Below are 19,154 nucleotides of genomic sequence, written 5' to 3' on the forward strand. Positions count from 1 at the left end.
TAGGACCATTTGTAATCAAAAACCTACATGGTAAAAATGCGGTGGAAGTAATCCTCACTGAAGAATTCAGTAGGAAGCACCCAGTATTTCCAGTAAGCTTAATTAAAAGATATGTTCAGAGAGAAAATGAGCCAACTCCCAAACCTATACCCGTACCTATAGAAGAGCTGCCACCTAAGGAGCAACTTAAAGTACATAAAATCCTTAAAGACAAAAAAGAAAGGGTTTTAGGTAAAGACACTAGGTTGTACCTTGTAAGATATAGAAACCAATCAGCAGATAAAGATGAATGGCTACCGGAAAATAATATCCCGGATGGAGCAATTCACCTACGCAATTACAGAGTTTCTAAGCGTAAGTAGCTCAGCTAAGTTATGAGTAACTTATCTTGGTGGGAGGGAATGTCAGCCGGGCTACTAGAATAAGTTAGAGCCCAGCTAACAATTCTACATGTGTTGCTAACTGTGCATACTATTCGCGGCGCAGAGCGCCAAGTAGTCGCGAAACCTACACAGCTTTAGCGACTACGACTTTTTGAGCACTGAGTGCGGCGCAGAGCGCCGCAAATAAGAATAAGAATATGCAACAAGCCTCCCCTCAAACGATTGATAGAATCGAAGAGAGAGTGTACAAACTCCGGCTGCAGGTATCGGCCGGAGAAAGAATGTAGTTATGAGTGAAACCCGTTCTCATAACAAGAGAACGGGATACAAAAGCGTTCTCAAAGCCAAGAGAACAAGTGCTAGACATTCTCCTGTCCTATTGTTCTAAGAATTGACAATAGAACTGATTGAGTGGAGCCGGCCGGAGGAGAATAGCAATAAAGTGAACGGTCTACTCTCCCCCAGCCCAAAGTTCTCAACCGAGAATAGACGTCCTGAATGAAAAACTCTTCCTTGGACCAAGGAAGAGCTACACTCAACAATGAGAACAGTGAACAGGAGTGGTCAGAGTAGTAGAACTCAAGATCACTCCTGTCCAAACTAGCTATGTCCCCGGCCGAGAAGTCGCGAGTAATTTGCAATAGGAACGGCGAACCTACCGGTCGCCGCAAGAATATATAAAGGGAGGCTTCTGAGCGAGAAGAAGCCTCCCCAGATTCATACCAACCACCTCGTCGCTATACCAGCTCCGCCCCGTCTATCCGACCGGTTGATCGCCTGTATTGCCACGATCTCGGTTCTTTGAGTCGTTTTCCGTTTTCTTTTGCGGACTCTCTTCAAGAGTAAGTCCGCTGTTTCCTTCTTTCTCTATTGGGATTATATCCCTTGTCCTGGGAACGTTTTTACGTTTGAAACACACCCTTAGTTGGGCCCCAGACGTCACAGGTCTCATAACCACCCCTGCGCACCTAGTGCGCGGGCCCTGTAAGATCACCGGAGGGCACTTAAATAACCCAGGCGCTCCTGGCCCCTCCGTTACAACCCTTTTGGGTTTTTTCTCCTAAAAATAACTTTAAGTTATTTTTTTTACCTTTCTACCGCGCTTTTATCGCGCTTACCACCGCACTGCGGCGCAGTCACCAGTGTAGCTAGAAGAGTTCACTTACTCTTGGCATCACCGCGCCTGACAGAAGGGATCTTAAAGGATATTGAGAATGAGGGGCTTGATGAGAATCTTGAGGCTGAAGAGTCTTGCTGTTGAGATGTCTGATCTTGATGAATTCTGGATTCTGATGATCTTGAGGCCCTGTACCTATCTGGCCACCACATTGTGCAGTAATCTTCTTACGCACGCCGGCCGATGCCTGAGGAAGCATCAGAAACCCACAAATAACCAGACTCTTGCATCAGTTGGTATATCGGGAACAGGCAAGATTGACCGGCAGGAGGCAAGTCACCCCATTCATTACATTATCTGTGTTTTTTAAGACTCATCTGACTCTCTTGAATTGCCTACTCCCTCCAGGTCTTACAGCGGTGTGCTCTTTGGTGTGCCGAGGGAGCAAATCCGTTCTCGGCTTTGGAAGAACCCAGCTTCATTAAGAGGCTTATTAATCCAACAATCCTGAAACATCTTCCGACTTGAAAGAAGGTCTTGAAAGCAATTCATATTCTCTACTCGTGTGTGCAGGAGAACCTTTGTAAGGAATTGCGAGTGAGTTAGCTTTTTTTTTACTTCTATCTTTTTTGACTGGAAACGTCAAACCCCTGACTTCCATTCAGGTCCATGAGGGGGCCCTTTACTTGGGGGTTGATGCTTGGCAGACCCCAAATGGATTTGACATCGTTGGAGCAGTGGTCTACTGACTTTTGGACAACGGCGCGGGCACAGTTGAGTTGGATGCAATGCCTCTGGACTTTGTCCAGCTTCAAGAAAGGCATACTGGAGAATACTTGGCGCGTATGGTCAAGTACATCGTTGAGAAGTTTGAATTGAAAAACCAGGTACAGTCATATTCCTGCCTGTCTCTTTTCTAGTTGCATCTTGAACTAATCAATTTCATCAATCTATTCCTCTCTCCAGATCTGTGGTATTGTTTCCGACAACGCGGCAAACAATGGGACAATGATTGCCGAGTTAGAAAAGCTTGATTGGAATCGGTTCAAAGGCGAGCGGCAGTGGATACGGTGCTTTGCACATATCCTCAATCTCATTGTCAAGGCAGTTCTTTGGCCATTTGCACGTAACAAAAAAGGCACCCCTGGAGATACTGAGGATGAGGGTTATGATGAGGAGGAAGACCTTAAGGATCTCATTGAAGGGTGAGCGATTTCATAATCTTACTTTCTCAGATGTCAAAACATCCGGTTAAAGCTTGTATACATATTTCTACAGGTTTGATGATGGGGAAGTGCAAATCGAATCTGAAGATGAAGAGGTTCCCACCAATCTTCCTGAGGCATGCAATGTTGAACTAGCAGTAGAGGACGGGCTCACTCTGGCCAATATTGAAGATCTTGAAGATGAAAAAGATGATGATGTTTATACTTCTGACTTGTGTTGTTGTTCACTTGCAAAGGTCGGTTTTTTCCCCTGTGCCTTTGGTCCTTTCCTTTAACCCTCAACATTCATATTTATTTTCATCCAGCTTTGTGCAATCGCCACCAAATTGAGGAAATCCCCAAACTCAAAGGCAAAATTTACTGAGCATTGTCAGGGAAACCAGTGCAAGAAGCCTCATAACGTCGAACGAGATGTCCCGACTCGTTGGAACTCAACATACTTGCAGCTTTTGAGCATTGTCAGATGCAAGAAGGCCATGTAAGTCTCTTTGCATACCAATGGATTGCGCAAGGGATGAACAAAACTAATATGTATCTATATATTTTGCAGTATTATGTGGCAGTGTGATAAAATGTTTGGCACCGCCCGCAACTTCCATGTGAACCAGGAAGACTTTGACTTGGCTGCAGACCTTGTGCAGGTTCTGAAACCGTTTTACAACATCACTCTTCAAATATCAACACAAGGCTCTGCTCAAGTTGCCGAAGTCGTCATTATGATCAACCCAATCACCGCAAACCTTTCGGCCGTGATTACAAACAAGGATCATTAATACCCTGCCGCATTACAAAATGCATGCCGTGCTGGGCTTCAAATTACAAACAAGTACTACGCACTTACAGACTGCTCACCCATATACAGAATAGCAATGGGTGAGTTTTGACTGATTCTAATCAAATTAAATGTAAAGTGAATATTAATTTTTTGATACTTCCAGTGCTCCATCCGTCGTTCAAGGATGAATATTTTAAGCTGGCCAAATGGCCTAAGGAATGGATCAACAAGGCAATTGCTCTTACTCGTGAGATGTACGAGAAGTGGTATAAGCCTAGGGACTTGGATTCAGCCCCCAGACCACCAAGGAAAGGACCGCTGAAGGTAATCTTTTTACACATATTTCTCACTCTGACCAATTGAACTAATCACAGCATCCTCCAGCCGCAAACTGGGGTTCTGGCAGGGCTTGGTGCAGCTGCTGTAGCAAGATCCGCTGAGTTTCTGTCAGATCCAATTGACATATGGCTATCAGGCGGCCTCCATGAGGAAGTCGGGGAGCCAATCAATGCCCTTAAGTGGTGGGCCAAGTAGAAACAGAGCGGTAATAATCACAATGGCCTCTTACAGATCATGGCCCTTGACATCATGAGCTGCCCAGGTAAGATTGGATTCTTATTTCATCTTTATTGCAACACAAAAATAACTAAAACTTTTATTTTCACACAGCAACTACAGTCAATGTGGAACGGACTTTCAGCTTTGGCCGCGACTATGTCGCCGCCAGGAGACACAACCTCCACGCGAAATCGGTAAGTAGAGGAATGGCATTGGTTTTCTATTCAAAAAGCGGGAAGATTTTGCCTCTGGCGCTCCACAACTACATGGAAAAGAAAAAAAGTAAGGCTAAAACTGGCGCAAAGGAAATTGGTGCCTCTGAAGGCGATGTGTTGATGGTTGAGTGAAATTATATCACACTGCCATCACCCTATTTGTATATAGTATGCAAATATAAGTTATCTTGCTGTCTCAGTGCTTTGTGAGTGGCGGGTACCCGGCAGGTATCTGGGCAGGTACCCGCCCATGGCCGCAGGTACCCGCCAGCGGGTTTGGTGTGGTGATTTATAGAGGCGAGTGTGGTAGAATGTCCACGCGGGGATAGCGCGGGCGGGGAATGCACAAAGCTGCTCAGGCAGAGTGCATTCCAGTGAAATAAGCACTGAGGATGAGGTCAGGAAAGCACGCTAGGAAAGCTTACGGAAAGTCACGCGTGGATTGGAATGCACGGATTGCGGATTGCGGATTGCGGATTTTGGATCGGGTATTTGGATCGGAGCGGAAAAGACAGGGCTGAACTGCGGCGGGACTACACACGTGGACTGGTAGCAGCGGCGCGTCAGCGGGTGAGCCATGACAGCCAGAGCGGGTTCCACCAGCGGGTGGAACCGGGGTGAAGGCGGTGGCAAGAGAACAACTGACGAGGGATAGACAGAGGACGGTGGGAGGACAAGCGTTGGAGAGGAGCGGAGTCTGGGAAAGTGACAAGCGGGATAGCAGGCGGGGCTGGAGGACTATTGCGGGAAAGTGTCAGGTGTGCGGGATTGGGTGGGAACGGTGACATGCGTGGAGGGAAGGACGGGGGTGGCTCAGGGTTTTTCTCTCTCTTTTCTTTATCCTATTGAATTATTACGGATATTTACTCATCATTGTACTTACAACTACGGACGTACGAGCGTTATTGGGAGATTATCTGTGTTCTTATTCTTATTAGATAGTTACCGCGGATTCTGGTGCTTACGAAGTGCGGAGCTTTATTCACTTGCGGATTATTAAGCTATAGATCAGGCTTGGTAGAGGAGCGCTGAAGGCTAGCGGAAAGTAGCAGTGCGGAGCCGAGTTACCGACAATCACACAGCCCGGACATCAATATTCTTGAAGAAGGCGGTCAGCGGACATTCTACACTAGCTAACCTCCCTTATTTCTCACATTGGTTACGGATGCGGATGTCAAGATTGGGTTGAAATAGGCCGCGGGTACCTGCACCCGCCACAGGTACCCGGGTTTAAAGTGACATCTCTAGATAGCATGCCTCTCCGGGCTTTGCCAATTCCTGGAAGAGAACACTCACCAATTCCAGGAAGCCAACAGGAGACTGAGACCCTGTCCTGGGATCAACTGTGAAACTGATACAATACATGTATTATATCTGTATTGGTGATACACAGTTTTCCAAAACTGTGTATTGTATTGGAAGCTAAATATGTCAAAACTTGATACAATACATATACAATACATATGTATTTTTGCCATTACACAGTGAAATACACTGTATTGGGCAGTCCAATACAATTTTCAACAATAATGTCTATTGTATTGGAAAACAGATACACAAAAAATACATACATTTCAATACAATACTGCACAATACACAATACATTTAAAGTATCAGTTTCACTGTTGCCGGTGTGGTAGACGGAAAAGTGAAAAATCAAAAGTGTTTTCTATAAACTATATTTACCCACACTAGGCCTCAAGATACCATCAAGCTTACCTCAGAAATGGATTCTACAGCCAATTCTACCACTAGTCCCCACTGGAAGTGTCACTGGAACCCCACTGGATTGGAAGTTGCACCCTCTTGGACCCCTCATGGACACAGCCAGCCCCAGTCATCAACCTGTCACACCCCTCAAGTCACCTTTCCCAGGTATACACATACTCAGCCCCAGCCAAAAACATACTCTTTGCTATCCTACTTATCTCCACTGCACGTGCAGGGGACCAAGCCCACTTCCCCTGTATTTGACATGTCCCCGCTTTGTTTATGCATCCCTTTAAGCTGTATGCAGTCTTCTGGCCCCATTCCTGTTCTCCTTGCATGATCTGACACCCTTTATGCACCCCTTGCATGAGGTACCCCTGTATTTGACATTTCCCCACTTTGTTTATGCACTCCTTGCATTAGTATGACCTCATCTTTCATTTCTCACCCCACTTTTTGCCTGTATTTAGTATCTTCTGACAGCACTTTCATGCAGACCACCAGCTCAAATCCCTCATCCAGGGTTCCCTTTGTAGCTAAAATCCCTCACATTTGTCTATAGAAGAAGCTCTCTCCCCCAGTTGTTTTTCCCTCAGCTCAGTATTTGCCAGTTATTTACATACCACCCACAGCCTTACCATCACCCCTATCAATACCCTTATAACACCTCATAAAAGCCCTTACATTTACAAATAGGGCGAGCCTTTATGCACGCCAAAAAAAACCCCTGCGCACGCCAAAAGGTCCTGCACACCAGGAATTAATGGCGTGAAGGGGTCAACACGCCAAGTAACTGGCGTGAACCTGCCAACCACTAGATTTAATTAATTCTGTGGCGTCAGAGCCCCTTCCACGCCATTCATGGTGCAGTGTGCATCCAATGCACGTCCTTGCCAGTAATCCTAGCTCACCAAGAATGGGGTGTAGTACACAGCACGCCACATAACTCTGGATAACTTCCAACCATCACCACTCCCATCGCTACGCAACGAACCCACCATCATCAACCACCCACCCACCCTCAACCACTCAAAATGTCCAACCAATCCCACACAAACAGCGCTGGCGTGACCGTTCCCCCAGAGGTATTTGCCCAAATGCAGCAGCTACTCCAGATGTTTCCGACCCTGGCCCCTCCAGCGGCACCTCAATCAAATTCTCCAACCGTTCAGCTTCGGACTCCATCCAACAATACTCCGGCTCCACCCACTCCCAATGATCATCTAGCTCTAACCAATGAGTCTCTGGCTACTCCTATTGATCGTCCGGCTCCACCTGTTGATCCTCTGATTCCATCCCTTGACCCGCCCCCGACTCCTCAATTGAACAACAAAGAAGACCGTTCTGAAAAAAACACCATATCCGACTCAGACGCGGACAATGTTGGTTCATCTCATGGAAAAGAAGCAGGAAAGGCCTCAATGTCTCTACCTCTACCAAACTTCCTGTGATAACCAATTTTGATGACTACAACTTTCTCTCCGGTGGTAAGTTGTCTTTTTTAATTGACTGTGTTTACATTTCAACTCAATGTTTTTGATGTTTTGATTTACTTTGTAGAACCTTTAGATCCTCCCCCACCTGCTAAATTCAAATCGATGGAGGATTTGCTTTCTTTCTGTCAAATCTGGGCTAAACACCATCGATACGCAGTCGCCACAGGGAGTTCTCATCAAAACAAAAACATATACATTATCTGTGATTGTTCGGGCCAGTTTTGTGGCTCAGTCGTGAATCAATCTGGATGTAAAACGAGCTCTTCGAAGACCAGCTGCCCCTTCAAGCTGAAAGGTTCAGTACCCACAAGCAAGAAAATCATGGTAAAGAACTGGACCTTGGAGACGATGAACGGCGAACACAACCACGACCCTTCGGACGGACCTTCTTCCCATGCTGCACACAAAAAACTGCTCCCTGCCGAACTGTGAAGCCCCGCATGTCTTGCGGGTTTCACTAGGTGTCACATTGCCTATAACATGACCCACACAGCCAGGGATACAGTCCCAGCCTCTCCCCCTCCTTCCTAGCCCGGCAGAGATCTCCGGACCCCTTCGACATCTCTCTGCTGAGCTAGGTGAGTTCTTCCATTTCTCCTTTTCCCTTCTTCCTTCTGATCCTCAAGACATTGTACAAAGACTTACTGAGAGATCTCCGGACCCCTTAGACATCTCTCTGCTGAGCTAGCCACGTAATCCAAGCTCCCCAAACGTTGGTTCTAGAACCGCTAGGCCTTCGAGCCCGTCCCACTGTGCCTCTCCAGCCTCCGCTCAGTGAAGGGTCTCCTGACCCTTAAACGAACTCGAGGAGATTCGAAAACTTTCAAATTCAAACCTCAAGCCATCCCAGATACTGCTACAGCTGCGAACTTCCGACAACAAAACGTTTGCAACAAACAAGACGATTAGCAATGCTCTCCAGAAGATCCGTTGTGAAGATCTAGACGGTCGTGAGTCAACTGAGGCCCTCTTGCAAGTACTGAAGGAATCCAACTGGATGTGCGATGTTCAAGTCGACTCGAACGGTAATATCCTGAATCTGTTTTTTGCTCACCCGGGATCCATTCACCTTGCTCGGATCAACCATCACGTCGCCCTGTTGGACTCAACATACAAAACAAACAAATATGATATTCCATTGCTTCACATCATCGGTCAGGCGGCGTCGAATCGATCGTTTTCTATTGGATTCTGCTATATGACCTTCGAAGATACAGAAAACTATCTCTGGGCGGTCAAAAATCTCAAAAAACATATTTGGCGCCCTCAACGCACGCCAAAGGTCTTTGTAACCGATTGTGACACAGCTTTACGGACCGCTTTGGATCAGGTTTTCCCCAACTCGCAAGCCAACCTGTGCACGTGGCACATCAACAAGAATATCACCACACATTGCAAAAAGCATTTCCCTTCGACAAAACCGGATAAATCGAGAGACTCAAGCAAAAAGAAAGTGGCTAATTTGTCGACAAAAGCAGCTCAATCAAGCGATTCAAAGAAAGCTCAGGAGAGCTGGGATACTTTCATGAATCTCTGGCAGCAAGTTACATCGTCAAAGTCAGCTGCAATTTACGAGGAGCGGATCACTACTTTGAAGGAATTCCTGTCGACTCATCCGGCTGTCATGGAATATCTCAACAAAAACATACTTCCGGTGAAAGATCTGTTTGTCGTTGCATGGGCATGTCAGTACCCTCACCTCCGAAACCTAAACACATCAAGGGTTGAATCGGGCCACGCCTACCTCAAGACATTTGTGAAGAACTCTCGGGGTGACTTGTTATTGGTTTTCAAGTCATTGGCGCACGCGGTCAACTCGCAATTAAATCATGTTCACAAATCCATTGGTCGAGATGTTGTCAAGACCCTGAACAACGTCCCAAACTGCTTTATTCCTCTCCTAGGCCACATCTCAAACTTTGCGATCATTGAATGTCTCGCTCAATACAAACGGCTGGCCACACTTGACCCAACCGAACCATGTTCTAAAACTGTGACGATTGGAATTGGAATCCCTTGTGCACATCAAATCAGAGAGGTATTGGAAACCAGTGATTCTTTGACACCAGAAGATTTCCACCTACAGTGGCATTTGAGGTACAATCCTGAGATCACGGTATGTTGAGGATCTGAGCTTTTTCGTTAGTGTTTTGTCTGAAATTCAAGTCCTGAGCTGATCATTTTGATCGTTTGCGGGTTTCTTTTGCAGGAAATTGAAGAGACCGAAATTGATCTGGATCAGGAGATTAAGAACTTGGCAATAGCTCTCAAAAAGGAATCAAGCAACAACCTCGGAAATACACTTGAGCATATCAAAAAAATCCTTGACAGGACGCATACAACGATCGCGATTCAAGCCCCAAACGTCAAGAAACAAACTAAGGGGAGGCCGTCCCTGAAGAAACGAGGTGTTCGATCGACTAAACGAGACCCATCAGCGTTTGAAATAGTTGAAGCCGAGTTGAATGTGGGAAAAAAGAAAAGGACCCTGCGGGATCCAAAACGAAAGTCTAAGAGATTGAAAAAAAGTGCGGGAGACACTACTGAATCACCAGAAGTATCTTTGGCCAACTCTGATTCCGAAAACGATTCAGACAAGGTAGATTCTGAGAACTCTCCAGACGTTTCCGCTTCTGAAGATCCAAATGACATTCCCAACGTCAAAACATCCGACAAAGACAATTCAAAACCCAAGATCGAAAAGTCCAATATTTTGACCGATCAGCCGTACCAATCTCAGATACCCAACATTTTCCTTCCATTTATCAAGGAGATTTTTGATCCAGAATCTGATGGAAATTGCGGTTTTTGCTGTGTTGCCAAGGCTGTTGGATACAACAATGACGGGTGGTTTCAAGTTAGAAAGCAAATGATTCAAGAGGTTGTTGGAAACAAAGAGCAGTACTTAAAGCTTCAGGGCGAAGAAAAATTAGTCAAGAAGATTATTGCTGGACTCGAAGTGAAGAGCCTCAAAACCAAGGCTGGTCGCACCAAATGGCTTGACAAGCTGGCTCACGGTCAGATCGTTTCAAACACGTTTGTACGACCGGTTGTTTTCATTTCACTTCGATCTTGCGACACCTACCTGCCCCTACGACTTGGACCAGAAGACTCTCCAGATACCGAACCAATATACATCCTTCATGTGAACAAGAACCACTGGGTTCTGGTCAACATGAAGGATGGTGTACATCCAATTCCTCCTCCCATCGTGGCCACCCGACTCACCCCATGGCCGCTCAAAATTGGCTAACTAACATTCTGGATGGGCGCGAACTCTACAACAAGCATTATATCTGATATGAGTTGTATTTCCTTTTTTATTCCTCTTGTTTCTTTTTTTTTTGTTTCATTCTTTTTTCACTTTTTCTTTTTTTTCCTTTTGAATCGATGACAAGCTCAAGAAAATGTGCAAGCCATTCATGCACGCCAAAATCTAAGTGGCGTGGAGGTTCATTCACGCCAAAGGTGGTCTATGCACGCCAGGAACGCCAGGATTGATGTAGCCAATGTCTGATCGTGGCGTCCGGCGGGCATACACGTCCCTTTTTCTGGCGTGAAGACATTCATACACCAACTTTACATGGCTTGCTGGCGTGTCACATGGAAGACGCCAATTTTAGGGCGTGAGTGTTCTGACACACCATGGAGGTTGGCGTGAATGAAAGGGCACGCCACGGATATTGGCTTGCTAGATTACTCACGCCATTTTGTTGGCGTGTGCGGGGTTTTTTTTGGCGTGCATAAAGGCTTGCCCTACAAATAACCACTGAGCTCACTTTCATAGCTCTCAGATCTTTTGCTTGACATATCACATGCCTGTCACAAGCTACCTGGTTCCTGGTTCAACTCCCAACTGAGACATATACCCTTCTCAGCATAGGCACCCTTCTCAACTTTATATATCACCCTCTTGAGGACCTGTGTTCAATTCTCACCGGAAACATCAAGTCAACTTTCACCCTTTTCACTCATCATAAAATCTCACATCTTTCACATACATGTCATCAAACAACTTCATCTGGAACTAGACCAGACCTATCACTTGATTAAAACTTGCCAAGCTTAGCTTGGTGGGTCTTGTTATCTGATAGTCTAGAAGGGCAGATTTTGCACCTCCATCATCCCCTTCTCCATTCAGCAAAAGGATTTTAAAATAAATTTTGAGTCTTACACCGGGATAGGATGTTTCTCTGGGCCTTGCCAATTCCCAGAAGAGGATGTTTGCCAATTCCGGGGAAGCCAAGATGGTGTCCCTGGAATTGCCAAGTCAGCCTTGCCTTATTCCCTATTCCTGTGGAGGTCGCGCATCAGGCTATACACAATTCTGGACTCCCTTTATCTCACTGTCCCATTATTCAGACCACTGCTCATTGCCTTTGTCTGTGAATGCATATTTGCTGGGGCAGGATCTTTGCTTTGTTTTTGTGTCTGGGGCTTGATCCCAACTTTGCTGGAATTCTTGCCATAATAAAATGAAAGCAAGTACGTTTTTTTATTTAGTGTTACAATTCATATTGCAATATTGGTCACAGGGCGGCAGAGCTGCCCTTAAACCCTAGTCACATATAATGCAGCATCCAAACAGGGCCTCAATGATTTGTGCAATATAACACCTAAATTTATGATGCATCCAAACAAGGCCTAAATTTAAACACATGCAACCTTCTTTGCAGGGGAGTGCATGAGTTTGATTATGTAATCCCACTGTAAAGGTTTTATGAAGTTATGATTTAGGCTGTGTTTGGCAGCATAATTATTGCGCAATACTACTCAGAGGGGGAAACACTGCACCATGCACTATTTTTCTCTATCTCCAAGAATGAAAACCAAGACACAGGCTTGGAGGCTGAGATCTGCAGTAAAAAAAATTAAGCCAACTAATCCAATCCCTTGTCCCTGCTGCAGCTGGGGGGCAAACCATTTGGCCTGGTGGTCAAGCATCAAGATTATCCCGCTGGGAGAGGACTTAGGAGCTTGAGATAATCTACAATCTTTAGTCACAGAAGTATTGGAATCACCATCTGCAGAACACATATTTTGCCTATTTCATGTCTTGTGATCATGATTGTGAAGCTTGGAATTTACTTTACCAAACTATGTATTCCAAATTTTGGCAATTTTCCTTGTTCCCAAAAAAATGAACAAGATCCTTTGCTGCTAACTGGAAAAGCCATGACTCTGTCCTGGGCTTCTTGGAACCACCAACAAACCAAACACACTCAATGAAAAATAGGATGGTAAACCAGCCATCAATATCTGTGTTGTCATTGTTGCGAGATCACCAGTATCAGGAATTGAGATTAGTGGTGACTACCCCCATCCTTTCCTTTCTTTTCTCTTCCTCTGTTCTATCTACTGAAATTCTTTTTCCTTCAGTCTCTTGTTGCAGTTGTTTTTGTTCTTTTTTTTTCCCTTCAACTAATGTTGTTTTTGTTCCTCTATGATCTGATCCTCTAGGTCCATTTCATATTCTCCTTTTTTCTTGTTCTTTCTTTTTCTTTCTCTGTTCTCATGCTGAAATGTACAATCTAATTTTGCCTCAAATTCTCACAGATGTGTTCTATTATGCTTTCTTCAGAATATAAACCTGGATATTGAATTTTGGAGAAGGACACAATTGAAAAGGTATTTTTGATAATGATTTAAATAATGGGTATTTACAGAAAGGCAAGATGGGTCATGGATATGAGATGTTGATGCATGAGATCAGCCCAATATATACAAGTGATCACTAAGTGACCACTATTGATCACTTTATCAATTTCCGATATTGTTTACAATATTTTTTAATGGTAATCACATTCTGGGAAATGAAGTCAAGACCTTGAGGGGTATAAAGCAGTAAAAGGTTTTCTCTGAGTTCCCAGGCTTTGGTCGCAGTCGCCAAACGCTTTTCAGTGTTACTTAGGGCCCATTCTCTAACTTGGAGATTCTCAGTGAAATCAAAGATGTCATCCCCAGGTAGTTGGACAATACTTTTGAATGTCTGCGCGTCACCTGGTAGCTGTATGAGCTGAAGTTCGTAACCGGCTATCTCCTTGGGGGCTATGGCAGGTAGATAGACACATCAGTTCTAGGCATGACACTTCCCTAGGTTTAGTTGCCTGGCAGGTGGCTTACACTTGAGTTCGGTTTGAAAAGATTTGTAATGCTCTGATTGGATAACTTTTGACATGTATGTTTTAAAGGCTTGGAAATCCCCAAACATCTCGGCTTGTCTTAATCGAAACTGATTGAGCTCATAAACCAAGTTGTAGGGGAGTGACGGATCTGCCCACGCGTTGTTGGCCTTGCGTAGGTATTTGGCCAGCTCTTCGAGGTGAGGCTGCAATTTTTCAAGTTCCTCAACCAATTGACCTGGGGAAAAAGGTTCAAGCAATTTTTCCTTATACTTGAAGCTTATGTGGCAAAGCATCGTGGTGAATGAGGTTTTGAAGATATTCTGGGGTCCAAATAATCCATGTAAATTGGCTAAAGCTGCCATAAACGGCTCCTTGCAGGAGCGGATGGCTGCCAGTAGGTGATTAGTATGATACACTGGTTTTTTCTGACGGGTTCTTGCATGCAAAGTGGGATCATTGAGCTCTTACCTTTCCGAGAAGCCTGCAGGTCACGCCAGTTGGATTGCGAGTTTCTTTTGGACAGATCGACAAGCGGATGCATTCCGCCAGGCCTTGCGGGTCTCAGTTTCTCGGCGATCAGCCGGCTGTTTCTCGCTATTTCTGTGTCGTACTTCCGCATCTCCCCTTCAATTAAAAACTTTCGGATTTCGCGCAAATACAAGGTCGTCCCTTTCGCGATTTTGTCTTTGAACTTGGAAAGATCGATTCTTAGGTACGATTTGTAATTACTTTGGTTGATCAGTTCTTGGAGCCTGTTTTTGACCATGCCGTCGAGGGGCACTATTAAGCCTGAGTCGGCCGGCAAATTGGAAAATTTCCCTTCAAGTTGGCGAGCGCAGCTGAATATCCTGGGCCGGGAATCGGCGGATTTGAGTAATTTTGGGAGCCGAGAGATGTTGAAGTTTATGCATCTCGGCCAAATACAAACTTCCAATTATGCATACGCAGTAATGAAACTTCAATTCTCACTCGCATCCAAAGCATAACCATCCTTAACCTAACCTAATCAAGATTCCCCCGGCAACAAAACAAATCACTCCGCCCGAGCTTGCTGGTTTCTTCTTCACGCGTTTACATCCTATTAACCCGTGAAGAAGAGACTAGTAAGTAATTCTCAATCATCACCCAAACAACACCGATCAACAAAACAAACTAACAACCATCTCATTCTTTTTCTTCTTTCTCTCACCATCAATCAAAATGTACATAGAACATTATCTCCTTACGCGTCCTTCACCCGAACCCCACAAAACCAAAAACCCAAATCATATCATCCTGCGCAATCGCAGGTAGGCCATTATCTTTTATCTTTTTATATTGCTCTTCAATCCTTCTAACTATCTATGTTTATCTTCTTTTCTTCTTTTTATCAGGTGTGTTATTGAGAGTTGTCGTCGTCGTTGCTGCTAGAGTTGTCTAACATAAGAAACTTGTTCCACTAAGGTTAGTTAGAAGAAATAAAATCTTAACGCGTTTACATCCTATTAACCCGTGAAGAAGAGACTAAACATTATCTCCTTACGCGTCCTTCACCCGAACCCCACAAAACCAAAAACCCAAATCATATCATCCTGCGCAATCGCAGGTGTGTTATTGAGAGTTGTCGTCGTCGTTGCTGCTAGAGTTGTCTAACATAAGAAACTTGTTCCACTAAGGTGTGTTATTGAGAGTTGTCGTCGTCGTTGCTGCTAGAGTTGTCTAACATAAGAAACTTGTTCCACTAAGTTTTTATTGCCATCGTGCTACGATCTCCTGAGCCAATTCTATCTAAAGTTTACATGGTAGCGAGAGCTCAATGGCCGACCAAACCTTGAATCAAAATCAGAACCAATCAGGTGATCGAGCTCAATCTGAGCAGGCAAGAGAACAAGCTCGGATGCGAAGTCTTCAGAAAACCGCAGCAAAGAATGCTCTTAATCGAGGCGGTCTCGTCCTTGGCGCTGATCAAGCACACGCTTTTGCGATGTCCTCGATGCTGAACAAAATCAAAGGAATAGATGATTTAACCGACAACAACTATATGCTATGGTGCGAACAACTTCACGGTGCTCTTGGTGCGATCTTTATGTCATCTTATCTTCGAGACGTATACTTCTCAGACTACACTATCGGACCAGAAATCAATGACATCAACAGACGATGCATAATCGAATTCATGTTCTCTCGAATGGACGAAACAAATTCAAGCCGCTTCAGAACGTCATTGGGCGAAATCGACATTCCAATGATTAGAGAGATGATTGATCCTACCGATGAAGAACTAGAAGAAAATCCAGACGCTCAACCAAGACCCGGAATGATGGTCCCAGCAATCAAACGAGGACCTGCTCACGTCTGGAAGCTCGTCAAAGATTTCCATCAGGCCGACAACGAGGCAACACTCTATCTCATTCAAAATAAAATTGAAAACTTCAAACAAGACTATAAGACATCAATATCGAACCATATCGACAACTTTCTTAAACTCAAGAACGAATTCTTCAACCGCGGCGGAACAATTGACGACGCAGGTATGGGAAGAAGACTCTTACACTCTCTACATAGCTCACACATAAATGAGGTTCGACACATTATCAATACCGTGAAGCCCATCAACAGTCGAAATGTCATAGCTGCTCTAAAATCCTATGAAGATACCAATAACGAATTTCAACTCACAACCACCGGAAAGCTAAGCGACAACTTAAGTAATCTGAAACTCGCCGGAAATACCTCCCGATCCAACTCCCCACGACTCAAATGCACGCCTAACCAATGTCAAGGACCGCATCCCGCAGCAAAATGCTTTAAGAGACCTGAAAACGCAAAAGCAGAGCGAGAATGGTACGAATCCAGGGGATTCATTGCTCCCAAGAATCGAGCAAATGTAGCCAGTCAAAATCAAAGCGACGTAAATAATGAACCTAGCACAGTTTCGAATACGACTGAAGTCCCGATTTTCGCCAGTCACACAAGCACTCCCACCATCGTCAAAAAGAAGAAAAACTATGTCTTTATGGCATACGGCAACGAAGTCAACACTGTGCATCCCAAATTCGAGGCCATATGGGACACAGGAGCCTCAAGTCACATGTTCAACGATTATCTCTTCTTCCGGAACATCAAGAACAACTCACAAAGCCAAAACAAAATTATGACGGCGGGTTCTGAAGAATTGAAAGTGGAAGCTCAAGGAGACGTTATTCTTCAAGGCGTTACGGTCGAGCAATTTACTCTCAGCGACTCGTTATATATCCCCTCACTCAGGAATAACTTGATCGCAGCAGGGGCGCTCAAGCAAAAAGGCGCTATTGAAGTCCCGGACCCAAACGATCCTTTGAAGTTCATCATTGCTTTCGACGATGAGACTTTTCTTCGTGGCCGATACGTCAACAATCTCATGGTTGTGAAAATTGACCCGGTCAGTTCAAACTTCAACATCTCTGAAAGCCAGGATTCAGCTAACATCTCCACCTCAAACGCAGATCACAACAGACTAGGACATCTTAACCCACTCTATCTTAAGAAAACTTTGGCTAGCGTCGACAAAGAGGAGGCAACTTGCGACACCTGTAGACTAGGAAAATCAACTAAACTCCCTCTCAACGGAAACAAACCGTATTCTCAACATCCTCTTGATAACATCCATATAGACTTAAGCGGCATTATCCGAACATCTTGTATATTCGATCACTCATACTTTATGTTAATAATAGACGAATATACTCGAATGTCTTTTATTTTCTTTCTCAAAACTAAAACCAAAGAAGAAGTATTCAATGCAATACAATCATTTATAACACGTGCCGAAAGACATTGCGATCGTAAAGTGAAAATGATTACTTCGGATGGCGGTGGCGAATTCCTCAATTCCCTATTGATACCTTTCTGCGAAAGTCTCGGCATAGTTAAAAATACTACCGCACCATACACGCCCCAACAGAATGGTCTAGTTGAGCGCTTCATGAGGACCATTTCCACAAAAGCGAGGTGCCTACTTCTTCAGAGCGGTGTATCTAGTCGTTACTGGAGCCTTGCATGCGATGCAGCAGTCTTCATCCAAAATCGAATCTTCAATAAATCTCGAAATGGACTTCCGGAATCAGCCTATGAGCTATGGTACGGACATAAGCCTAATCTCAATTACATTAGGACGTTCGGTTGTCTAGCATACATTCATAATCGAAAAACGCAAATGGAGAACAAATTCAGTCCGACCTCCAGAAAAGGCTTCCTGGTCGGTTTTGACGAATTCAATCGTAACTACATGATCTTTGATTACGAAAGCCAGAGAATTTTGGTTACCCACGACGTGACTTTTGACAAGAACACCTTCCCTGAAAAGGGGGAAGATGGGGACGAAAGCTTCATTATTGAGGACGATAGGATTGTCCTAGAACCCAAGGAACCGGACGTCAATCCACCTCTCATTCGGGACAATGAGGATGAATCGGAATCTGATGATGAACTACTTCCTAATATTGCACCAATGCCAACCACAATCAAAGTGATTCCTCCGAAACCGCCGATCAATCATCCTGACAACCCGAACTATGTCCGCCGATCTACTCGGATTGGTCAAATGCCCAAGCGATCCTACTTGACGTTGAATCAAAACCAATGCCACAATGCTGAGATAGTGGATCCGAAGTATGAGCCAAAACGCTTCAAGGATATCTTCAAGTCAACATTCAAAGGAAGATGGCTTGAAGCATGCAATAAGGAACTCGAAGGAATGCGCAACAAAAAAGTCTACAGTCTCACAGCCCGTCCGAAGAATCGGAAAGTCATCAAAGGCAGATGGGTATTTAAGGTCAAGACTCTCCCAGACGGAAATATCTCAAAATATAAAGCGCGGTTCGTCGCAAAAGGATATACGCAGGAGGAAGGTATAGACTACGACCAAACGTTCTCTCCAACAGGAAAACCGTCGTCCCTGCGCATGATCATCGCACTAGCCACCAAGAACAACTGGATTATTGAACAGATGGACGCTGTCGCGGCGTTTCTGAACAGTGACCTCGATGAGGAGATCTATATGGAACAGCCAGAAGGTTTTAATGAAGGCAATGATGATCAAGTCTGGCGTTTGCACAAATCGATCTACGGACTCAAACAATCGGCAAGGCTCTGGCACATTGAAGTTGAGAAATACCTCAAAACTATCGGTTTCATCAAGACGGAGGCGGATTCCTGTGTATTCTACCGCTTTCGAAATGGTAAACAGAGCATACTCTACCTACATGTTGATGATATGATAATCACCGGTGATGAGATCTCAACAGTAAAGGGCGAAATCAAAGAAAAATGGGCGATGGAGGATCTGGGGATAGCTAAATTTGCGGTGGGTATCGAAATTGAACGGGACGTACACGGAAACTATTCTCTTCATCAAAAAGGAATGATCTTGAATGTATTGGAGCGTTTTGACATGGCCAACTGTCGACCAGCAAGCACCCCTTTTGGTTATAACGTCAAGCTAATTAAATCTACCGACGAAGAATCAAAACTCTTCATTGAACGGAATCAACGGTACCGCAAGGCGGTCGGCTCTTTGATGTACATCGCAA

General features: G+C 44.7%; 2 protein-coding genes across 2 annotated transcripts; one reads left to right on the plus strand and one right to left on the minus strand.

Moving 5' to 3' along the window:
• Positions 1-7,018: 7,018 nt before the first annotated feature.
• Positions 7,019-7,435, plus strand: PtA15_10A558 (uncharacterized protein; the record flags this gene model as incomplete). The annotated part of the gene is made up of 1 exon (XM_053160745.1): positions 7,019-7,435. The coding sequence occupies one exon, from the start codon at positions 7,019-7,021 to the stop codon at positions 7,433-7,435; it is 417 nt and encodes a 138-aa protein (XP_053024689.1).
• A 5,797-nt stretch (positions 7,436-13,232) lies between these two features.
• PtA15_10A559 (uncharacterized protein) lies at positions 13,233-14,371 on the minus strand (the record flags this gene model as incomplete). Its single annotated transcript, XM_053160746.1, has 3 exons — positions 13,233-13,528; positions 13,604-13,993; positions 14,074-14,371. 3 exons carry the CDS (start codon positions 14,369-14,371, stop codon positions 13,233-13,235), a joined length of 984 nt encoding a protein of 327 aa, XP_053024690.1.
• Between the last annotated feature and the right edge of the window lie 4,783 nt (positions 14,372-19,154).

The sequence above is a fragment of the Puccinia triticina genome, chromosome 10A (assembly GCF_026914185.1).
Source record: "Puccinia triticina chromosome 10A, complete sequence".
Lineage (NCBI taxonomy): Eukaryota > Fungi > Basidiomycota > Pucciniomycetes > Pucciniales > Pucciniaceae > Puccinia > Puccinia triticina.